This window comes from Girardinichthys multiradiatus, chromosome 20, assembly GCF_021462225.1.
Source record: "Girardinichthys multiradiatus isolate DD_20200921_A chromosome 20, DD_fGirMul_XY1, whole genome shotgun sequence".
Lineage (NCBI taxonomy): Eukaryota > Metazoa > Chordata > Actinopteri > Cyprinodontiformes > Goodeidae > Girardinichthys > Girardinichthys multiradiatus.
In genome coordinates, this window is record NC_061812.1 from 2,945,153 (window position 1) to 2,969,327 (window position 24,175).

The 24,175-nt window shown below is 43.5% G+C and overlaps 1 protein-coding gene and 1 long non-coding RNA gene across 8 annotated transcripts in view; both read left to right on the forward strand.

Annotated features, from left to right (window-relative positions):
* LOC124856800 (plasma membrane calcium-transporting ATPase 2-like) overlaps window positions 1-24,175 on the forward strand; it is a 95,020-nt gene that overhangs the window by 23,018 nt on the left and 47,827 nt on the right. For all 7 annotated transcript variants that reach the window (XM_047347641.1, XM_047347635.1, XM_047347639.1 and 4 more), the window contains exon 2: window positions 7,634-8,052. In XM_047347641.1, the coding sequence (XP_047203597.1) occupies window positions 7,857-8,052 (196 nt within the window). In that variant the 5' untranslated portion in view covers window positions 7,634-7,856. The remainder of the gene's footprint in view (window positions 1-7,633; window positions 8,053-24,175) is intronic.
* LOC124856801 lies at window positions 10,685-13,487 on the forward strand. The gene is made up of 3 exons (XR_007035425.1): window positions 10,685-10,823; window positions 13,100-13,158; window positions 13,241-13,487. It is a non-coding gene; the product is annotated as an uncharacterized LOC124856801 (long non-coding RNA).

Genomic DNA, 24,175 nt, shown 5'->3' on the forward strand with positions numbered 1-24,175 from the left:
GAGGCAGAGTCTTGTTATCTACAGAGCAAATACTGCTTCTATCATGGATGAAGTTTTGTACTTTTGTTTTTAATGCAAGTTAAAATCTCAGACTTATTAAAGTAATTACTGCAGAGGTCAGAGATTCAACCAACAAAGGCCCATTTAGTCCTAAAGCCATCCGTGAGCACAGAACGTTTACACATATTGTCATGATGAAACCTCAAAGCTTGGTGTATGTTTTATTGTCTGTGACAGACCAACACAGAGTAGAGCAGAGTTATGAAGTGGAAGGAAGATGATGCGGGGCTTTCAGTTTTTAAATGAGTAATCAGAGTCCATCTGTGTGTAATTTAAACTGCAGCTGTTCTCTGAAGGCCTCAGAGGTTTGTTGGAGAACATTAGAGAACAACCAGCATCATGAAGACCAAGGAACACAGCAGACCTGTCGGGGAGAAGGTTTTGAAGTTTAAAGCAGAGGTTAATCTCTGGGTTCAATCCATCATTTTGACAATGGAGGCCAATTTAGTTTGGGCCCCCAGCTGTCGAGGTGTTCTGGTTCTGACCACAGCTGCATGTTCTGTCTTAGCTGGGCGGGGGTGTCTTTGTTGCACAGTTGCTGAAGCTCTTCAAAGCAGTTTCCCTTTAAGGAGCAGAGAGAGCTGAGTGGGAGGAGGACCGTGAACACATGGATGACTTCATGGAGTGTGGTTTATTTCTGAGGATTCACCTTAACATGTCAGAAACTTGGTTTTATTTTTAATTAAATGATCAAAGTTTTCTTTTGCTTTGTTAAAAATAGTCAGAATGATTAATATACATGAGGTAGATCACATTTAGCTCTGTGAGTTCAGCCTCTATGTTGGAATTTAAAGTGTTTTTAGTTCCTTTTACTTCGTCCCGTTAAGCAGGACCTTTTGAAAGGTGTTGGGTTTAGCAGAGGTCGCTGCCCTTCCCAGTCAGGCTTTTACCATCAAACTGGTTTAACTGTTACTGGGTGAATGTGGGCCCATATGCGTCCCTGAAAGACTTTAATTTGTTCAGCCTTTAGTTCTCAGGTGTTTTCCAACATGTGACAACTCTGTGCACAGCAGTTTGGGTTCAGATTAGTCATTTCAGAGATTCCTCCTGAAAACACCATGAAGAGCTGACTCATCACTTCACAGATTGTTCCCACAGGTAAACTTTCCCTTTTTAAAGTGCTAGATGTGTGCCAGTGATTGGACGTGTTCCCACGAATCAGAAGCTAGTTTGAGGTTTGTTTTTACAGTCAACAGGTTAGATAAGAGATCCGGGCAATGGGATCCTGGTACCTGGAAACAAACCACAAGTCAATTTGTGGCAAACTTAAAAAATGTTTGAAAGAAAATAGAAATTGGTGTAAAGAAATGGGAGGAATGTTCTAGCCATGCTGCAGATTTCCCTGAAATGTCTCATTAAGGTTGCATGTCACAGGAAACTGCCAGGAAGGTAATAAATGTTCATTCTGTCAGAAACGTATTTACTGAAACTTGTTGTTTGATGCAGCATAAAGCGTTTTAGAAGGTGAAGAGGTGGGCGAGTCATTGAAAAACTACAGCCAAGTTGTTTCGGTACCAGAACAGCAACATTTTCAATAGAACCTTGTTGCTGATATGGAGATAATGAGTCTTATTATTTTCCAGTAGCTGAATAAATGACTCATTATCTGGAGTCTGTTATTAACCTGAAGTAGAAAGACACCAGCACTTTTTAATTGTTATCAGAAGCCATCTGGTTATCACAATATTCAGCAATATTACTGCATGAAGCATGTGTTCCTAATGTGGTGCACCCCTAATCTTTATGAACTTGTTCCTGCTGCAGTCTCACCTCCAGACTGATTAGGTTCAGATCTGGATCCTTCCTGGTGCTGCTGTTTGGTCTGAGAAGGACAAGAAAGACATTATGTGATTGTAGAGAGCCTCTGTCTTCATCTGTGTCCAAACGCTCTGAGAGAAACTCTCCTTTTGATCTCCTCACATCCACAAAGATCTCATGCTAGGTCTGCTGATAACCTGGTCTAAGGTCAAAACAATTTAAATAGATTTTTTATCATTCCTATTAATGCCATTAATTAGGATGCACACAAAGATCCTGGGTGGGTATCGACGTCCGGTTCGGTTATAAAGCTAAGCCCTTAGGGGAAAAAAAGATTCTTCAACTTGATACAATTATCAGGATTTAAGATTAATTTAATAAGATGCCAGAGAAAATGCTGGAAGTATCAGTATTCTTAAAGCACGGCGTAATGCTGGGTCCCCCTCCCTCACTTGTTACTTCCCACAGCTGGCCGCTCTTACACTTTCCTCTACCTTACAGCAGATAGCCTGACTAACCTCAGCTACTTGTTGTGTACATGTTCTACCTGTTTTAACTGCTGATGATGCTGATGTAGACCTGTAATATGAGTCCTCCGGCGCCATGCCGAGGCTGCTTGTTAACCCCCGGGCTCCTCCATGGCTCAGAGGCAGCTGCAGGCCTGATGAGGAAATTGCAGGGTCTCCATATTTCTGTTCAGACCTTGGAGAACCTGAAGCACCGTCATGTTCTTCTTTCTGTGGAGCCTCATCAAAGCATCTGCTCACCCATCCGGAGAGTCGGGAATCTCTGGAATGAGCTTTCTGAGTCATTGGATATCCATCCAGTTTTTCTCGTCACATCTTCATGCCTCTGTTTAATGAGTCTGGAGTCTCCTCGGCCTGATGTCACAGATTTACAGTTCTTTGTGTTTTCTTGTTGCTTCTCTCAGTTTTTTGGAGGTGAAAAACAAGGAGATGTTCTAAACTGTTAAAATCAAGGCTCAGAACTGTCTTTAAACTCCGCACAGATTTCCTTTTATTATTATTTTTGTCTTGATTCCATAAATGTGTTCGGTTCTCGACATGCAGGCTTTATTTATTCATCCAGAGAACTTCCTCTGCCCTGTTCATACCAGCAGCCCCCTGCAGCTCTGATCCTGTCTCATGTAGGAGACCTCTTTGGTTCTTGGTTCTTTTTTGGAGAACCTTTGCTCTCTGAACGTCCCTCCTCTGGTTTTCAGTCTACCACAGCCAATCTGGAGGTTAGGGTAACCTCTAGCTGAATTGGTCATAATGTGTGAATTATTTTGCACTTTGTGTGTTGTGCAGTTAGAGCACACAGAGGAGAACCAGCAGGTTTGTATTGTGGGAATAATCTTAATAACCAGGCTCAGTTTTATATTCCCAGTTCATTTAACTTCTTCTGCTAATATCAGCTTCTTCAGATGAGGCGGAGTCGTGGTTTCTGTTGGCTCTGGATCAACAGATTTGCAGAAAAGTTAGTAAAAATTGCCACTTGCATGTTGTTTTTCACATCTGTGGACTCCTGTATGATCGCATGGATTCATTCACTCCCATTTAGATGAATCTGAATCACATCTGAGCAGCTAGGCTTGGATCAGACAGAAAACCTGCAGAGCTTTGCTTAGAGCGTGGACTGAATGAATAAAGAAGCAGCTGGGAGCGTGTCCACCAGTGGATTCTCTGTAACTGTGTGTATGTGTGGTGTGTCCCACAGTGAGTCCACTCCTCTTCGTCATCTCTCTGCAGTGTGGGGATTTCCTCTTTCCTCTCTGGTCACGTGACTGCAGATATGGGTGTGGTCTCCTGCATTCCTGTTGCCTCTGCTTGTGTCCTCAGCCTCAGGAGTTACTGTGTGACATGCTGCAACACACTCCCTCTCTCATAAACACACACTGGCATTCATCTTGCCCAATCCCACTCTGCATGGGGAAACGTCTGCGTGAAGTCACAGGGGAACTGTGTGTGTGTGTGTTTGTGTGCACTTCTAACACAAGAGAAGAAATTGCTTTTCATGTGGAGAGTGTTACCAGAGTTTGCATTGTGAGGAAGTGTGTGTTGAGGAGGGTGGTGCAGACTGCTCCTTTAGTATGCAGAGCAGGTGTGTCTGCAGAGGCACAGAGCAGGAAGGAGGAACAGGAGGAAGGATTGCAGCCAGAGATAACCTGAGAGGATGAAAATAACCAGACTGTGTTGTGATTGCTGTCATTCTAACCTATGAAATATAATAACTTTCATTCATATTATGAAACAAAATATGACTGTTTTGATATATTTAGCTGGTGGCAGTGAAGCCCCACCCCTGATTTCTTCCAGAGCTCACCTGGTTGGCTGCAACCCTCAGGGCTTCTCATTGTTGCTGACTTGGCAGCTTTGGTGCCTGAATGTTCATGAAAGAGAACATGGTTACAATGTGAGCAGCTTTCTGAACGTTGATAGGATCACTCCATATGAAAACCATCTGAATAACAGATGCACTGGTCAGAATGTTAGGGCTGAATTATGTTCACTGCTTTTAACCTTTGACCTCCTGATACCAATAATACAAGAAGCTCCATTTTCTCCTGGCATGACGGGGCGTCACAGCACCACCACTGAGCAGTCGATGTAAAACACGGTTTTCTAAATGTAGAGATCTTCAAATGAGAGATACTTCTCTGATTGGTCGCTTTCTATTGTTTTATAGATGGTTTCATTTTTCCATGTTTGGATGGTTGAAGAACTACTCTTTAAAGTGACGAAGCTTGGATCCTACATTTATTCGGCTTTGCTTTGATGGATAATATGGCAGAAGTATCATCATGTATGTGTTCAACTGTAAAATTAGGATGAGCTTTTAAAGACAAATAAAAGCCTTTAGGCCAAGGGGGCATTTTGGGACAGATTTTAATCAGTTATGCATTTTGCCAACATGTATCAAATACAAAGCTGAAACATTTGTGCAGCTCGCATGATGATGCCCAGTTCAGATCAGACTGTAGGTGTTTATCAAACACAGATGAAGTGTTAGCAGTTTTTTCCTTCTGATGAATATGAGGGTAAATCTCAACGTTCTCAGATGTGGAACGCACTGATGGCTGTGATGTTCCTGCCTTGTTTTGCTCAGAAGCTGCACAGTTAAAGTAAACGAACAATTCCCATCTATCCTATCCCAACCAGAGTCGGACTGTTTACACGTGAGAGAAATGGCGACATGTTTGTATTTTCAGGTGTTCTCACTGAAACAAAGAGAACATTAGGTCCTGCTGCTCCTCAGGATTAACGGTAATGAGACAAAAATGTCCATGAGATGTCTGCAGGCGGTTGGTAATGCAGTTCATAAAACAAGGTTCCCAACATGACCCTTTTGCATGTGAACGTGCAAATAATATTAGAAAATATTGTGATGATGATATCAGGAGAGATGTCTGCGCCTCCCTTCTGCTTTCCTCTCCTGATCTGTGCTTCCATCACTCTGTGACCTTCAGGATTCTGGGTAATTCTTCAGCAAACTGGCTAAATATTACTTTAGCATGGAAAATGAAAGCTCATCACACTTGGAATATATTAGCCAATAATTATTGCGCTCCACACAGTCCTTTACAATATGAGTATTGCACGCAGTGATGTTACCATGACGATATATTTGTGATTGGTTGTGCAGCCCTGCTGATGCTCAGCTTCATACATCACTGATTCTGTTATTTCCTTTTTCCTTTTGTGCTTAACAGAACCTACCAGAACCAACTAATGTTTTTAATGTTGGGATATTTTTTCCAGGTACTACACATTAGCTGCTGCGATTTAAGTGATTAAAGCAAAGCTCTGTAGGATTGGATCACATGAACTCGTCTGTTTGGACTGATTTTACATATTGTTTAAAGCAGATCCCAGCATTGATTCAGGCTGTTTGTCACGTGTTGCTCCTCTGAAACAAACCTGTCCTCACATAAAGGTCCATAGTTCAGTCGCTGTTTATGTTCTGCTTCTGTCTTAATGTGCTTTTCTGGAGGACGTAACCTGAAACCAGCAGAACTCAGTTGAACAGTAAAGGAAGCTCCTCTCACTCAGTAAAGGCTATGATTTAATGCACATGTCTCTTATTGTCCTTTGAAGTAATGTCTGATGGTGTTTGTGAAGACAACTGATAATTAGAGCGATGAGGACGTCTGCAGTCATCGTCGCCTGCCTTCTGTGAGCGCAGTGCTTTGTGGTTAATCAGGTCTGAAGACAGCAACCAGGTACAGCGTGACGGGAGACATGAATGGGTGTGTCCCTCAGTTTAAAACAGAAGCTACCTTTGGACTGAGATGGGCGTGTTGGTGCGGTTAATGCCGTGTGTAGGAGGGTTGTTGTTCTTTCTGTAAACAATCAGTATGGCGCCTCAGTGATCATTCTATCACTAGCAGCAGTGCCTTTACTTTACTCACCTGAAGCTCCGATGGGACAATCATCATCAGCTGCTGGTCTACCCAGAACAACCATTATACTTCCAGCTGCATCCTTCTACATATTTGATGTGAATCTGACCGGATGACTTGGAATTGTGTATTCAAATGATCCAATCTCATTATGTCTAATTATAGTTATAGATGTACTGGGTTAAAATGGTCAGCCTGTTCAGCAATGGGAATAAAAATCAGTATTAAAAACAGGAAGAAGTAAAACCAGCAAGCATGGAGATGATCTGTCTTTATTCTACTTTTAGTGAACCAGTCATAGAAAGTTTTTTGTTGCTGTTACCTTAGCAACAAAAACAGCTTTGGGATAATGTTTGATTCAGAGCGAATTCAGTAGAGAAATGAAATGAATATGAATTTATTATTATGAAATGAAAAAGGTTCATCCTGTGATTAAAATGAACTCAATAATGTCTGCCAACCTTTGGTTGTGGTTGATACCTTTATTCTTTGGGGTTCTGGTTCTTAGCAGCAATAAAGCATCATGATGATAAATATCACAAATTTTCCTGATGAAATTACATTTCTGTTTCACCCATCCCTGTTTGCCTGTTTACATCAGAGCGCTCACGATCGACACGATGAAAATGATTTCTGTAAAACGTTTTAGCTGCGATGCTCTGAGACGAGCCAGGATGAGGTGTGGGTGCCTGACCACAGCACCATCAGTGTTCAGATTTGTCCAGTGTGTGTGTGTGTGTGTGTGCCTCTCGGATCAGGAGGGATGATAGTCTCAGACTTCCAGGCCTTGTTCACACGCACTCTTTTCTTCCTGCCTGAATGCTGCTCTTGTTCATTTATATTTTATGCAATTAGACTTAGTTTGATTGAACTCTTTCCTGGTTTTTAAGAGAGCAGCGCGGTTTAATGTGCTGCATTGCATTCACTCATACACTGAACTCAATGAAGAAGCATTAGAATAACATTTCCTTTAATTCTTAAATTTGGTTTTCCTTATTATGCCCAAATTGGCTCTTTTAGATGTTTGACATGAGGGATTACCATGTTGTGATGTGTGACCAAACGATCCTGTTTTAATGACCTTCTTCGCATACTTTGGTCATAAACTGGTTCTGGGAAAGCAGCCATGCCAATCAATCAGAACTCCCAAAGGAGTGGCATAAACAGTTCTGCTTATTTCATACCAACTCCTATGGTTCAGGAAACCCCTTTAAAAATTTGAGTTGAGAACAGCCTCTCTAAATCAAGTTACCATATTCTCAGACTCCTAAGATGCAGCTGTAATTGGAAAAAAATGGTTCCTCTGCCTTAATGGCAAAGAAGGTCAGAGGAAGTGCTGATCTGTTTGGTTGTCTGAGGTTTCCAGTCTGTATCTGGTTTCTAAAAATTTTCCTGTTTCCGTTTCCTCTGCAGTGTGAAGCCAGAGCAACATGTTTATTTCCTTGTTTCCATGGTGATCAGAGGGAGCATGCTCATCCACACCTGGATCTAAACTCAGCGTTTGACTCCACCAGCTGCCTCGTGTGGGGAAAAAAAGACACTGCAGTCCAGTCCTGTTACCTGACAGCACCATCCAAACCCAGAACACTTCAGCAAAGACCGTCAGAGGAGGATCTCCACTGCAAACGGCACCAACATGGCCAACAACACGGCCGACCACCCGCAGGGAAATTCAGTGGCCGAGGGCAGCCATGACGGGGACTTTGGCATCACCATGGAGGAACTGAAGGCCCTCATGGAGCTCCGAAGCGCCGAGGCTGTCACCAAGATCCGAGACTGTCAGGGAGATGTGCAGACGATCTGTCGCCGGCTCAAAACGTCACCAATTGAAGGTAAGACCCAGTAGTCTAATCTAGAGGCAACCACCTGAACCAACACAAACAAACTCCAACTGGGTTTCATCTGGAGTCAGCAGAACTATGACTGTGTAAAGATCCTCAGTATTTGACCACAGAGGACCGAGTACAAGTTAAATACATTTGGTTTGTTTGAGCTGCAGGAAATGTCACGAGGTCTATAAACAAAGACATATTAGCTGAAGATGTTAGCTTCAACACAGCAGCTGTTCCTCCATGTTTAACTGCCACAATACAATAGAAACTCAGGATGAACAGAGCAAAACCGGCCCTCAGTGCAGAACTTTCTACAGGTTTTGGGTTGGAATCGGTTCTGCCAGAAGGAAGGTGTGTCTGAGCTTCCTTTGAGACTTGGACTTGAGTCACCCTTAAGTCGCAAAAAAAAGACTTCAGACCCGTCTTAGACTTGAGTCCTAAAGACTTGTGACTTGACTTGGACTCGTGGTCTGAGACTTGAGGCTTAGTACCAGTTGTAATGAAGAATGAAAGGAAGCTGGTCTGTGAGCCCCAGACTGCAGCTGCTGCATGTTTTTCTGTGAAAGGATGAGCTTGATTATTAGCCAGTGATGTTGGTGGATTATTATGGGATGTTAATGTTCATGTTAGCTGTAGCTTCATAATAATGACCACATGAAGGTCTCTCTGACTGAACACTTTGGATCATTTAGCAGACAGAATAAACGTAACTCACTGCTAACATTTGCAACATTACACACATGGACCAAATTGTTGGTTCCCCACGGTTAATGAAAGAAAAACCCACAATGGTCACAGAAATAACTTGAATCTAACAAAGGTAATAATGAATAAAGATTCTATGAAAATGAACAAATGAAAGTCAGACATTGTTTTTCAAACATGTTTCAACAGAATTATTTTAAAAAATAAACTCATGAAACAGGCCTGGACATAAATGATGGTACCTTAACTTAGTATTTAGTTGCACAACCTTTTGAGGCAATCAAATGATTCCTATTACTGTCAATGAGACTTCTGCACCTCTCAGCAGGTATTCTGGTCCACTCCTCATGAGCAAACAGCTCCAGTTGTCTCAGGTTTGAAGGGAGCCTTTTCTAGACGGCATGTTTCAGCTTCTTCCAAAGATGCTCAATAGGATTTAAGTCAGGGGTCATAGAGGGCCACTTCAGAATAGTCCAATGTTTTCCTCTTAGACATTCTTGGGTGTTTTTAGCTGTGTGTTTTGGGTCATCATCCTGTTGAAAGACCCATGACCTGCGACTGAGACCAATCTTTCTGACACTGGGCAGCACATTTCTCTCTAGAATCCCCTGATAGTCTTGAGATTTCATTATACCTTCACAGATTCAAGACACCCTGTGACAGATGCAGCAAAACAGCACCAGAACATAACAGAACCTCCTCCATGTTTCACAGTAGGAACAGTGTTCCTTTCTTCATATGCTTCATTTCTCCGTCTGCAAACATAGAGCTGATGTGCCTTGCCAAAAGGTTTAATTTTTGTCTCATCGGTCCATAGGACATTCTCCCAGAAGCTTTGTGGCTTGTCAACATGTAGTTTGGGAAATTCCAGTCTGGCTTTTTTATGATTTGTTTTCAACAATGGTCTCCTTGGTCGTCTCCCATTAAGTCCACTTTTCCTCAAACAACATCGGATGGTGCGATCTGACACTGATGTTCCTTGAGCTTGAAGTTCACCTTTAACCTCTTTAGAAGTTTTTCTGAGCTCTTTTCTTACCGTTCATATTATCCGTCTCTTTGTTTTGTCATCAATGTTCCTCCTGCAGCCACGTCCAGGGAGGTTGGCTACAGTCCCATGGATCTTAAATTTCTGAATAATATGTGAAACTGTAGTCATGAACATGAAGCTGCTTGGAGATGATCTTATAACCTTTACCTTTAACATGCTTGTCTATAATTTTCTTTCTAATCTCCTGAGACTCTTTCCTTGGCTTCCTCTGGTCCATGTTGAGTCTGGTACCATGTCACCAAACAGCACATTGACTACCTGTAGCTCTATATATAGACCCACTGACTGATTACAGGAATGTAGACACCTGTGATGCTAATTAATGGACACACCTTGATTCAACATGTCCCTTTGGTCACATTATTTTCAGGGGTACCATCATTTATGTCCAGACCTGTTTCATGAGTTTATTTTTTAAAATAATTCTGTTGAAACATGTTTGAAAAACAATGTCTGACTTTCATTTGTTCATTTTCATAGAATTTTTATTCATTGTTACCTTTGTTAGATTCAAGTTATTTCTGTGACTGTTGTGGATTTGTTGGTCCATGTGTGTACAAAGGTACCGGGGGCTGAAAATATCAAAATAAAAGTACTTCCTGATCCATTCTTTCAGACGTTTTAACAGTTTGTTTACTTCATATACTTTGTCTTGTTTATTATGTTATAATTTATTCCTTAAATTTGAACATCTTTACTATTTAGAATAGAGAACAAAGGTTTTATTGTGGATTTAGAAACTAATTTCCCAATATTAATAAAACTTCTGCAGCTCAGAGTGAGGAGAAGAAAACCCTCCAAACCAGATGTAGTTCTACATATTTTGCAGCTCAGACTTGTTCACCTTCAACAGAACCTTCAGAGGCTTGACTTGTTTCAGTGGTTCAGACTGAAACACGACTGCCAGCAACAGGAGAGCAGAACCCTGACTAGTTCTGTTTGCTGTTCTTAAATACTGCGCCCTGGCTGGTTCTGGGTTGTGTTCCTGCTTCTACATCCTGAGCAGGTCCATTTGCAGGTAAGCTGCTCTTCATTTCCAGCACTGTATGCAGTGTTGGGAGTTAATGAACTGGGACACAACAACATACTGCCGCTCTGCAGGGCCTGGATAATAACCGGCAGAACCACATATGATGTTCTTGTTCAGATGAGATGATGGGAACACATCAGTAACTATGAACTGGAACTCAGCGGTTTACTAACATGTTTAGTAAAAATGGACCCGTCCCTTATTTTCTGGAGGACCATCAGTTTAGATTCTGTCAGAGCTCAGACAGAGACCAGAAAATGGCCGACGTGCTGCTGTTTATTCCTTCCTCCTTCATCTTTTGATCCCTGCGTGTGTGTGTGCGTGTGTGTGTGTGTGTGTGTGTGCGTGTGTGTGTGTGTGTGTGTGTGTGCGTGTGTGTGTGTGTGCGTGTGTGCGTGTGTGTGCGTGTGTGTGTGTGTGTGTGTGTGTGTGTGTGTGTGTGTGCGTGTGTGTGTGTGTGTGTGTGTGTGTGTGTGTGTGTGTTCCCATCAGTCATTCCAGGATTGAAATTAGTTCCAGCCCGTTCCCCTAATGGCTCTATAGATCATTGCTCTCTTCCATTTAGTAATCAGAGGACATTTGTAGTCGCGTCCTCTACGTAAGAAATTACTCTCTTTAATGAAGGAAGCATAACTACAGGTCCTTCTCAAAATATTAGCATATTGTGATAAAGTTCATTATTTTCCATAATGTCATGATGAAACTTTAACATTCATATATATTAGATTCATTGCACACTAACTGAAATATTTCAGGTCTTTTATTGTCTTAATACGGATGATTTTGGCATACAGCTCATGAAAACCCAAAATTCCTATCTCACAAAATTAGCATATTTCATCCGACCAATAAAAGAAAAGTGTTTTTAATACAAAAAACGTCAACCTTCAAATAATCATGTACAGTTATGCACTCAATACTTGGTCGGGAATCCTTTGGCAGAAATGACTGCTTCAATGCGGCGTGGCATGGAGGCAATCAGCCTGTGGCACTGCTGAGGTCTTATGGAGGCCCAGGATGCTTCGATAGCGGCCTTTAGCTCATCCAGAGTGTTGGGTCTTGAGTTCTCTCAACGTTCTCTTCACAATATCCCACAGATTCTCTATGGGGTTCAGGTCAGGAGAGTTGGCAGGCCAATTGAGCACAGTGATACCATGGTCAGTAAACCATTTACCAGTGGTTTTGGCACTGTGAGCAGGTGCCAGGTCATGCTGAAAAATGAAATCTTCATCTCCATAAAGCTTTTCAGCAGATGGAAGCATGAAGTGCTCCAAAATCTCCTGATAGCTAGCTGCATTGACCCTGCCCTTGATAAAACACAGTGGACCAACACCAGCAGCTGACACGGCACCCCAGACCATCACTGACTGTGGGTACTTGACACTGGACTTCTGGCATTTTGGCATTTCCTTCTCCCCAGTCTTCCTCCAGACTCTGGCACCTTGATTTCCGAATGACATGCAGAATTTGCTTTCATCCAAAAAAAGTACTTTGGACCACTGAGCAACAGTCCAGTGCTGCTTCTCTGTAGCCCAGGTCAGGCGCTTCTGCCTGCTGTTTCTGGTTCAAAAGTGGCTTGACCTGGGGAATGCGGCACCTGTAGCCCATTTCCTGCACACGCCTGTGCACGGTGGCTCTGGATGTTTCTACTCCAGACTCAGTCCACTGCTTCCGCAGGTCCCCCAAGGTCTGGAATCGGCCCTTCTCCACAATCTTCCTCAGGGTCCGGTCACCTCTTCTCATTGTGCAGCGTTTTCTGCCACACTTTTTCCTTCCCACAGACTTCCCACTGAGGTGCCTTGATACAGCACTCTGGGAACAGCCTATTCGTTCAGAAATTTCTTTCTGTGTCTTACCCTCTTGCTTGAGGGTGTCAATAGTGGCCTTCTGGACAGCAGTCAGGTCGGCAGTCTTACCCATGATTGGGGTTTTGAGTGATGAACCAGGCTGGGAGTTTTAAAGGCCTCAGGAATCTTTTGCAGGTGTTTAGAGTTAACTCGTTGATTCAGATGATTAGGTTCATAGCTCGTTTAGAGACCCTTTTAATGATATGCTAATTTTGTGAGATAGGAATTTTGGGTTTTCATGAGCTGTATGCCAAAATCATCTGTATTAAGACAATAAAAGACCTGAAATATTTCAGTTAGTGTGCAATGAATCTAAAATATATGAATGTTCAATTTTCATCATGACATTATGGGAAATAATGAACTTTATCACAATATGCTAATATGTTGAGAAGGACTTGTATATTTTCTCTGCAGATACTGTGGGACAGAGGGGGTTAAGACTGAGAACAAATGCAGCCAGAATGAGGCTGTCGGTATGTAAGTGTCAGAGCAGATAATGTGCTGTTTGTCTGACTGTGAGGAAGCGTAGGAGACTGATGGTTTCATTCTTTCTAGGTCCTTCAGTGAAGGTTAACCTGGTGTGGAGCTGCAGAGGTTCAGATCCTGACCTCTAAACAGGCTCGGGGTTTCTATCATTTCAGCCGCACAGCGGTTCTGTCCGGTTTCACTCAGGAAGAGAACTTCGCCCCTGTTATGCCTTCAGTTTATAAAACCACACTTTTAGCTCTTTAGTCGCCATCTTGTACTTTTTTGATGTATTTGGACTCAGGTTGGCTTAAGAAGGTCTGTAGTAAATGAGCACTGATACTTAGATAAACAGAGGAGTACTGCTGGTACTCCTGCCTCCTCCCACAGCCAAAAAACACAACTGTTATGTTAATTGGTCTCTCTAAATTGTCCTCTGGTATGAGAGCGTGTTTGCATGGTTGTTTGTCCTGTGATGGACTGGAGACCTGTCCGCAGTGTTCCTCACCTCTTACTCTATGACCACTGAAGATGAGCAACAATTTCCCTAAAATCCTGAGAGGACAAGATGGTATAGGCCATGGATGGATTAAGAAAGGGAATGTTAAAATTAGTTTGTACTCCCTTCAATTGAATGGGTTGTACTGGAATTCTAATTTCCCCTCGGGGATCAATAAACTATCTTTGAATTGAATTGAATTGAATAATCGGTGGATAAACCTTTCTTGGCATCTCAGCCATCAACCCTTCTTCTAATTGCTGAGTCTTTTCCATGTTTCCTCTGGTATCCTGAAGATACTCAAAGATTGATTCCACTTCCAATTAAGAGAAACATCTTGGTCAAATGAAAACATCTGTCAAAGGTATGAATAATTCTGGGCCTAACCAATATGTATGCTTCATGTAAACAGGGATCAGAGCTGCAGCCGACGTCTGTATAAACCATTTTTCTTTTTAACGAGTAACTTCAGCAAAATGCTGAATGGAAACATCCAAATACATCAACTAGACCTGACATGCAGGAATATAGAAGTATATTTAAGCCTGCTCTATACATGTTAAAAGAAGATTTAATATTTTAAAATCAGATAGAAACATGAATGTTTAAAATAAATATTAAAATAATTTAAATATTTTGTGTCTTTTTGCTGGAATGAAGACTCATATCTAAAAATAAAATATCAGATGAGTTTAAACCAGGCAGAGAAATTAAACACGTTAACTAAGAAAACATTTAAATATGTATTTGCGCTTCTAGAAGCTTTATTTCTAACTGTGCCTCTGGTAGCATCTCAGTTTTCATGGTTTAACACCGATCCCTCAGAAACCAGGGAGGGGTTCTGGCCGACATCAGATCCAGACTCTGCCTATAAATCCAGTCTGTGGTGGACGCTGTGATAACACCTCCTGGGTTCAACCACTGGGTTCCTTCGCCAACAGTGTGAGATGTTGGTTTGAGACAAAATGCCAATGGAAACTGTTCAATGGTGACATGCTTTACAAAAGGCTTCAGAAATACAAATGTGCCTATAAATAAACAGCTATTTTAGGACAGATAAACACTTCCTGTGGTGTCACTGCTAAGGTGAGAAGATGGGAGTAGATTTATTATTTTCTGTGTGAGCAGCAGAGCTTTTATCTCAGCATGTATGTCTAATCCAACAAATTTGAAGCTGACAGAGAAGAAGAACTTTAGTAGCTGCAGACCTGTCAGCCTGCTGAGGACGCTCTTCTTTAATCATAAACAGTGTGGACGTCTGCAGATGTCTGCCATGTTAGAGAGCCAACTTTTAATTTAGTCTTATAATATGAGGACAACACTGAACTGTCCCAAATACAGACATGCTGGATGTCTGTGATAAACAGGCTAGACGTTTGGTTGGTTGATGCTTAAAGAGTAGATCGGACCTGAGCTGGACTGGAGAATAAAACAGTAAAATGATTTGTTTAGAAGAAACAGAAATAAACAATAATACAAATATTTATTTAAATACAGATCAAACAAAATAATGATTCTGATATAAAGCATAAAAAACAAAGAGGGGCATAAAAGCTAAAGCTAAAAATGTTTATCTATAAACGTAAGAAAACAGACCCCTAATCTCAGTGGAGAGGACCGCGATGAGAAAGGGAGGCACTGTTCTGGTTCGGACCCGTTCTACCCTGAATGGAGAACATGTCTGTAAAGCCAAATAGGTCCAGTATAGGTAGTCCAGACGTCACCAGTATGAGGCGCAGGGAGGTAAAAATTTAAAAGTTCTGGTTCTTTCTTTCATATTTTCTTTCACTGTTTATTTTTTCTTCTTCTGTCATTCATGTGTTTTAGATTGGTACTGTTGTGATTATGAATCTGAGAATATTATTTAATATTAATAATTTAATATTTGATCAAATAATATTTGGGTCTGTTAAGGGTTGTCCTGTGAATACCAGCCCAGTAAGGTGATGGTATTAGGACAGAATAGAAAGGTGTGAGCCAAGCTCTGACATTATTGAACAGCATAAACTCTGCACACATATGGAATAAATTCACACAATTTCTTAAAATACAAGAATTTATTAACAAAAATAAGTCAACTCAAAGTCAAACATATTTCAATCAACAAACTCTTTACTTTGCTAAAATAATCCAACTAAACTACCAAGCAGAATTAAAGAATAATGAAGACTAATGGACTATGTACAATATAAACAAGTTGATTAAAGATGATTGATAATTATGATCAAAAGAGTGATGCAACATTACCATGCAATGTTTATGTTTGAGAACCAAGGATTATCTTGAAGAATCTGGAAATGAAGTTAAGTTAGTCTTGGAACTAACTTAGGAAATAATCAGCAAACGTTTAGACAACCATTCACAATGCAAGATCAGATTAAATATTATTTTAATAAACTAATGTTTTAAAGAATGATCTGCTGAATAAAACCAATCTTCTGGATGACTAATTCTCAACAGTGTCTAATTAGCTGCCTTTATTTATTAAAATAATATTTAAAGAAATATTATAGTTGTATCATCAGACCTTCGGCCGCATGTTTTGGACACTCGGGTGAAGAGAGGGGCTGAGCTGTCCACTGATCACCACCTGGTGGTGAGTTGGATCCGCTGGAGGAGGAGAAAGCCGGACAGACCTGGCAGGCCCAAGCGCATAGTGAGGGTCTGCTGGGAACGTCTGGCGGACCCCTTGGCCAGGGATGTATTCAACTCTCACCTCCGGGAGAGCTTTGACCAGATTCCGAGGGATGTTGGAAACATAGAGTCCTAGTGGACCATGTTCTCCGCATCTATTGTCGATGCTGCTGCCCGTAGCTGCGGCCATAAGGTCTGCGGTGCCTGTCGCGGCGGCAATCCCCGAACCCAGTGGTGGACACCGGCAGTAAGGGACGCTGTCAAGCTGAAGAAGGAGTCCTATCGGCTGTGGTCGGCTTGTGGGACTCCTGAGGCGGCTGACGGGTACCGTGGGGCCAAGCGTGCCGCGGCCCGGGCGGTGGCGGAGGCAAAAACTCAGACCTGGGAGGAGTTCGGTGAGGCCATGGAGAAGGACTACCGGTTGGCCCCGAAGCAATTCTGACAAACCGTCCGGCGCCTCAGGAGGGGGAAGCAGTGCTTCGCCAACACTGTTTACAGTGGGGGTGGGGAGCTGCTGACCTTAACTGAGGACATTATCGGCCGGTGGAAGGAGTACTTCGAGGATCTCCTCATCCTTCCATCACGCATTCCCTGGTGGAAACAGAGGCTGGGGACTCAGGGTTGGACTCTTTCATCACCCAGGCTGAAGTCACAGAGGTGGTTAAAAAGCTCCGCGGTGGCAAGGCTTCAGGGGGTTGGATGAGATCCGCCCTGAGTACCTCAAGTCTTTGGATGTTGTGGGGCTGTCATGGTTGACACGCCTCTTCAACATTGCGTGGCGGACGGGGACAGTGCCTTTGGTTTGGCAGACTGGGGTGGTGGTACCCCTTCATAAGAAGGGTGACCGGAGGGTGTGTTCCAACTACAGGGGGATCACATTCCTCAGCCTCCCTGGTAAGACCTATGCCAGGGTATTGGAGAGGAGAGTCCGGCCGATAGTCGAACCCCGGCTTCAAGAGGAGCAGTGTGGTTTTCGTGCCGGCCGTGGAACACTGGACCAGCTCTATACCCTCTACAGGGTACTCGAGGGTTCATGGGAGTTTGTCCAACCGGTTCACATGTGTTTTGTGGACCTGTAGAAAGCATTCCACTGTGTCCCTCGTGATGCCCTGTGGGGGGTGCTCCAGGAGTATGGAGTCGGGGGCCCTTTATTAGGGGCCATCTGGTCCCTGTACAAGCGGAGCAGGAGTTTGGTCCGCATTGCCGGCACTAAGTCGGACCTGTTCCCGGTGCATGTTGGACTCTGGCAGGGCTGCCCTTTGTCACCGGTCCTGTTCATAACTTTTATGGACAGGATTTCTAGATGCAGCCAAGGGCCGGAGGGGGTCTGGTTTGGGGACCAGAGGATTTTGTCTCTTCTTTTTGCAGATGACGTGGTCCTGCTGGCCCCCTCTAGCCAAGACCTACAGCATGCGCTGTGGCGGTTCGCAGCCGAGTGTGAAGCGGCTGGTATAAAGATCAGCTCCTCCAAGTCCGAGGCCATGGTTCTCGACCGGAAAAGGGTGGCTTGTCCTCTTCAGGTTGGAGGGGAGTTCCTGCCTCAAGTGGAGGAGTTTAAGTATCTCGGGGTCTTGTTCACAAGTGAGGGAAGAATGGAGCGGGAGATTGACAGACGGATCGGTGCGGCTGCCACAGTAATGGGGGCGCTGTGCCGGTCCATTGTGGTGAAGAGAGAGCTGAGCCGAAAAGCGAAGCTCTCGATTTACCGGTCGGTCTACGTTCCTACCCTCACCTATGGCCATGAACTTTGGGTCATGACCGAAAGAACGAGATCACGGATACAAGCGGCTGAAATGAGCTTCCTCCGTAGGGTGGCCGGGCACTCCCTTAGAGATAGGGTGAGGAGCTCAGCCGTCCAGGAGGAGCTCGGAGTAGAGCCGCTGCTCCTCCACATCGAGAGGAGCCAGTTGAGGTGGCTCGGGCATCTATACCAAATGCCTCCTGGACGCCTTCCTCGGGAGGTGTTCCAGGCACGTCCCACCGAGAGGAGGCCCAGGGGACGGCCCAGGACACGCTGGAGGGACTACGTCTCTCGGCTGGCCTGGGAACGCCTTGGGCTCCACCCGGAGGAGCTGGAGGAGGTGTCTGGAGAGAGGGACGTCTGGGCGTCTCTGCTGACTCTGCTGCCCCCGCGACCCGGTCCCGGATAAAGCGGAAGACGACGAGTACGAGTACGAGAAATATTATTAAGAAAATAGTAAAATAATATTCAAGGAAATATTATTTAAGAACCAAATCTTTCTGGAGAAATGGGGCTTAATGGTGTTTACTTAGTTTTCAATCTAGAAAATGATATTTCCCTAAATATTATTTTACTAAACTTGATAACTAACAACCTTTTTGGGTAAATGGTCTTTATCTAACTCAAAGTAAGCAAGCACATGTTCTTAGCTGTTAGCAATTAAAGTTAACAAAATAAACTTGTAGCTTATCATCAGAATCAAGCACAGAACACAAACTGAGCACATGTGCTGAGCAGATAATCTGCTAGCACTAAAGTGGCTGAGTTTTAACACAAACAAAACCAAACGTCATAAAACGAACAATGTTTAGATTATTTCATTCTAAACTACGTCTCTCTGCCCAAACTCTTATGTGAACCGTGCTGAGGACAAGTTGTCCGGGCGACAAAATTGAAGAAAGCATCCACAGTGAACAAAGGGTTAACTTGCTAACCTCCGTAGCTGTGGGATGAGACGGCTCGTTCTGTCGGCCAGCCAAACTGCACGTTACTGCTGTAACCATGGTGATGAGGTCGCGTTGTCCTTCCTTCAGACCAGGAAAAACTGCTCCACTCGGCGTCGTAGAGACAGGGTCTTTGCTGGGAACTCTCTGGAACACAGTTTGCTTCTGTAGACCTCAGAGAGAAAAGTCAAGCGACGCTTGTACCTTAATTACCGTTCATGAATGAATACCGGATACACAAACAGGAATTCATTCGTACTTTACTTAACTTGGTGCATATGATCGCGTGATCGTATGACACTATTGGATCCAGTTTGAAGAGTTGTGTCTGTTTGCCAGCAAAGAGACATTAGCGCGCTGTGTCCCTCCGTCCAGTTCCTCTGGGGACCCACGTGGAAGAGGTCAGTTTGTTGCAAAGCGGGGTTTTTATTCAAACAGGGACGTCACAGGAAGTCCGCTGTTACTCCTGTTCCTGGCTGTGGTGGAGGTAGGTTAATGCGATTTATTTGGAAAGATCCAGAAAAGTTCTTTCTGGCATTTTAATGTTGTAACCCATGGCTGTGGTCCCAACAGTACGTTTTACTTTGCTGTTCTCTACACATTTCATTTTTTAATGATGAAGCTGATCTTCAAGCCTGACACTGACCTGTGTGGACAAACAAGATAGAAACTCCTCACCATTATTTAATAACATTTCAGACAGCCTCTCGGTTGGTTTGTTGACCTTTAAACTGCAGACATATTTAGATTAATTTATTATTCACTCTGGTTAATAACACTGGGTAGGTTCACTGTAGTTTTTACAGTTCATTATTGTCTCCATGACAACATTTTTAGCTAGAGATTAACTCTGGTTATATGAGTAAAGTCACTAAGGGTCATCGATGGGAGCTCAGATACTGAGCTCTTGACAGAACCAGCGGGTCAATAAAACAGGTCATGTGAGCTCAGCAGCTAACAGCTAGAGATCTGACCCTAACCTGGTGACATGCTGTTTGTCTCATGGAAACTAGATCAATGAATGTGACAGACTGTGGAGATGCTTCATGATGGAAATCAGTTGCAAACTCCATGCAGAAAGACCCCCGGCCGGGAATCGAACCCAGGACCTTCTTGCTGCAAGGCAACGGTGCTACCAACTGCGCCACCATTTTTGTGACATTTGCAGCCAAAATGGACCGCCCTCTGTGGACCCAAAGCTGAACTAGTTCTTCATCTCTTACAGCAGGAAACCTCAACCTTAACAGATGATTCGAGGAGGTTCCTGCTCAGGTTTCTGCTCTGCCAGAACTCAACCCAATTTCTCCGTACTAAATATTGTCTGCTTTTCTGAAATGTTTCTGTTTGAACTGGACTAAGATCCAGTCCAAGCAGCGTGACCCTGGATCTGATCCACAGAACCAAACACTCACAGGCTCAGGATCATCTCAGTCCCAGCAGAACGCTTGTGTTTGCAGTCAGGAAGAAGAACTCTGAGATGTTTCCTTAAGTCTTTCTGTTCTGCACTCTGACTTTCTTTCTAGGAATCTAAAGGCTGATGTTACGGATTGCGTTTGGATCTTCTGCTATCCTTAAAGAACCCTGCAGGTGTTAAAAGTTGCTGATAATGTTACGGTGTTCCTGAGCGCCTCGAGCGTCCTGCAACGTTCTGTAGCATTTTCTGGTGTTCTCCAGCGTTCTCAAGCGTCCTGCAGCGTTCTCCAGTCTTCTGTAGCGTCCTGCAGCGTCCTCTGGTGTTCTCAAGTGTTCTGCAACTTTTTCCGGCGTTCTGCAGCGTTCTCCAGGCAGCAGAAAATGCATTTTAAAATAGCAGTTAGATTGAGAGCAGCACCGGGCCGGGTGTCTGAGTTAAAATCACTCCCACCCAGCTTCAGCCAGCCTTGCTGTCATCAGCTGTCAGAGTGAAGATCCACGGCTAGCTGCTTCCGAGTCACTTTGAAAACTCCACATGATGACTTTAGCTCAGGCTGATTGTGGAATAATTGCTGCAGATAAAATGTAATTAACTAAATTGAAGTTATAAGCATGGAAATGACGTTTCTTTAAGCATTTCATTTATTGTTAATTGACTGAACAGCCTTTAACCCTTACTGTTCCTTGTTTTTATTATTTGCTCAGCAGCAGGAACGTCACTGGCTGCAGGATTTATTCTGATCGACTTTTATTTATCGATTGAAAAGTCATCACCCCCCATTCCCTATATGCTATCTACACTGAAAGTAATGAAATCATATTTTCACCTTGTGGAAAACGCTAAAAGGTTAAAGCTTTGAAGGGATTTCAACTCCATGAAATGAAGAATTACATAAAAAATGCATTTAAATGGGACTCAGTAGCACAAAAAATGCAGATGGGACAAAAACTGCTCTAATTATTTTAAAAAGCGAATCACAGACTTGAAGAAATTATGCAAAAATAAACTCGAAACAATGTCAAAGGAACCAGGATGGGTGAACAATCAAGGTTTTTATTATGAAATGAAAGCACTTTTAAACAGAAGTTCAGACATTTTCAGCTTTGTTTTCACTTTATTCAGTTTTCTCTGACGTCACATCCAGACGTCCTGATGCTACTGAAAGAGAGGAAACTGGACCTCGGAGATAAAGAAGGAACCGGTTTCCACAATCAGTCACAGACCCAGTCTGTGTGGGGAAAGATGACCCAATATCAGGGCAAAAAGCCAACCTTGTTTGGGCCACAGATCAGTGAAAACCTGGAGCCTCACCATAGTGCAGTGTCAGCTTAAGGTGATGGAGCACACCAGCCCTGAGGTGGATCAGCAGCAGCTGGATCTCCACCCTCCAGTCCACCTCTGTCTGCTCACAGCCTGCTTAGCAGTCCTGCACTGCAGGAGACTTCGTGAAGACAGCCTGATGTTAGGAGACACAGGAAGCTGTGAGGTGATTTATATCACTGTGGACTGAGTCTGACACCTTTTAGGATCTGGAAAATCCATGTTTGTTCCAGGCTGAGATTCAGGAACAACTGGGATGGGCGAGTGTGCCACAAGGCGCTCTGCAGATGTTTGAACATCATCTTAGAGCTCCAATTTTCATCTCCTCTGTGTTGTGCAGCAACGGTGAGCTGCTGCCAAAAACTGCATGAAAGCTGCCATCAGAATCCAAAGTTAGAGCCAAAAAAAGAAAGCGAGCAGGAGAGGTTCTCTGTGATGCTCTTTCTTCTATTTTAGGGTGACAGCAGCTTTCAGCATCGGTCTGTGGATTTAAATGATCAAACCAGGCTGTGAACTCAACCACTGTGACAAAACATTGATAATGAAAACTTTGACAGCTTGTGTATTTTTAAAATCCGTCTTGCTAACCTCATTATGTTTCCTCCTCGGTTCCTCTCAGTGACGGCAACAGGACTGTGGGTCCGCTGCTCATATACCCTGGTTCTGCTCCTGCTGCTGGTCCTGCTGGTACTGGTTCTGCTGCTGTTGCAGTTTAGCTGGAGTCTAATGTATCTCCTTTTGATTAAATTGATCATCTCCTCATTCCGCTTTAAATGAGGAGATAAACCCGGGTCAGCAGAATCTGCTGCTGGACTTTGATAGTCTGGAAACGCTTCTGACAGCCTGGTGCTGTAATGTTGGTCCATGACGGCTGACCAGCTCAGTTTGATCAGAATTAGGTTGTAGGTCCATATCTACTTTGCTGTGGTTAAACTGGTGTTCTGGAGGATTTAACATAGTTTGCTTTCTGAGTTATTGATCTAAGAGTTCAGATTAATGTCTCTCAACTCATCTCACAACTCCTCACCTCACAGAACCTCAGCAGATATTTCCTCCCATCTTCAGGGTGTTATCTCATTCTTCTCACATCTCCTCATCGTCTCATCTCTTATCCGGCTGCATGGATTAAAGAATATTGAAGCACTTACCCTCCCCTGCCTGTTGCTGCGCACTGCCAGTCAGCTGCCCTGAAAAAAGGCCTCCACGTTGCCCTGGCTTATAAGAAAGAAATATTCAGCCGCTTGGGAATATTTGCAGTCCTGAAACACAGACCTTCATGGTGTGGAAACTAAAGGAGGTTCATTCATCCATCTATCTGAGGTAAATCTGCTTCAAAACTACGGTACAGTTAGGAAGCTAAGAGCCGCATGACTGTTCAGCAGCTGGCTGCAGGCTAGCTTCTGGAGCAGGACAACCTGACTTATTAGGCAGCTGAGTTCAGCTCGCTGTACTCCCAGTATAACTCTATAAAGAGCAGAATGATATAAAAGTATAATATTCTGAGTACTTAAAAAGTAAACTGATTTGGGCTTCTACAGTTTTGTTCGTTTCCCAACTTTTTCTCCTCATTGATTTTCAGCATAGTTGAACTTCAAAAAGAGCTTCCTTCTTGTGTTGGTTTTTTTTTTTTTTTTGCGACACTAGAGGCCTTTATTTTTCCAGTGTTTTTTGACAGTAGTTAGACAGGAAATGGCGGCGGTGAGAGAAGGAAACCTGGGACAGCCGCATCGAGGACTAAGACCTTCGTATGTGGGTCGCGTACTTAACCCCCTACACCACCAGCACTGCGCCCCTATGATGGTTTTTACCAACATATCAGTTTGTGCGCCCCCTGGGGGGCATTTCTGTTTTACATCTACAACCTATATTCTACTCTAGATATGGACCGGTATGGTTTCAACAGTTATTACTACTTCTGCTGCTAAGATGATGTATTACATTTATAATATCATCTGCAGTGTTTTATTATTTAATTAGTAACGTAAGTTTTATTTAATCTATATTTTGCGTCTCCACCTCAGCTGCTCTGCATTGGGGCGTGCCACCTGCCGCCCTTCAACAACAATGGTTTTAGGGTGTCTGATGTAAGTACGGAGAGGGGAAGGGTCAAATAGACCCGGTGCCGTCAGTTTTGGTTTTCATGTTCACTGGTTCATCCTAACATAAGCTACAGTCAGAGAACCTTCTCTTGGTTTCACTCATCTCCAACCTCTGCACCTCTCATTAGGATTCCTGTCTGTCTGAACTTCTGCCTTCATCTGATGGTTCTCAGCTGGTCACTCCAGGATCCAGTTGCTTTGGAGACTGAGGTGATCATTGAAACATAAAGCAGTAGTAGATCTGAGCTCGTGTTGATGGGGGACAGCTTCACACAGTCTGCTGACATTCACATCATGTTCCACTGAACATGTCCTGACTCCACCAGGAACCCACAGAAATCTTGTTCCTGCCCAGTAGCCACAACCCTCCTGAC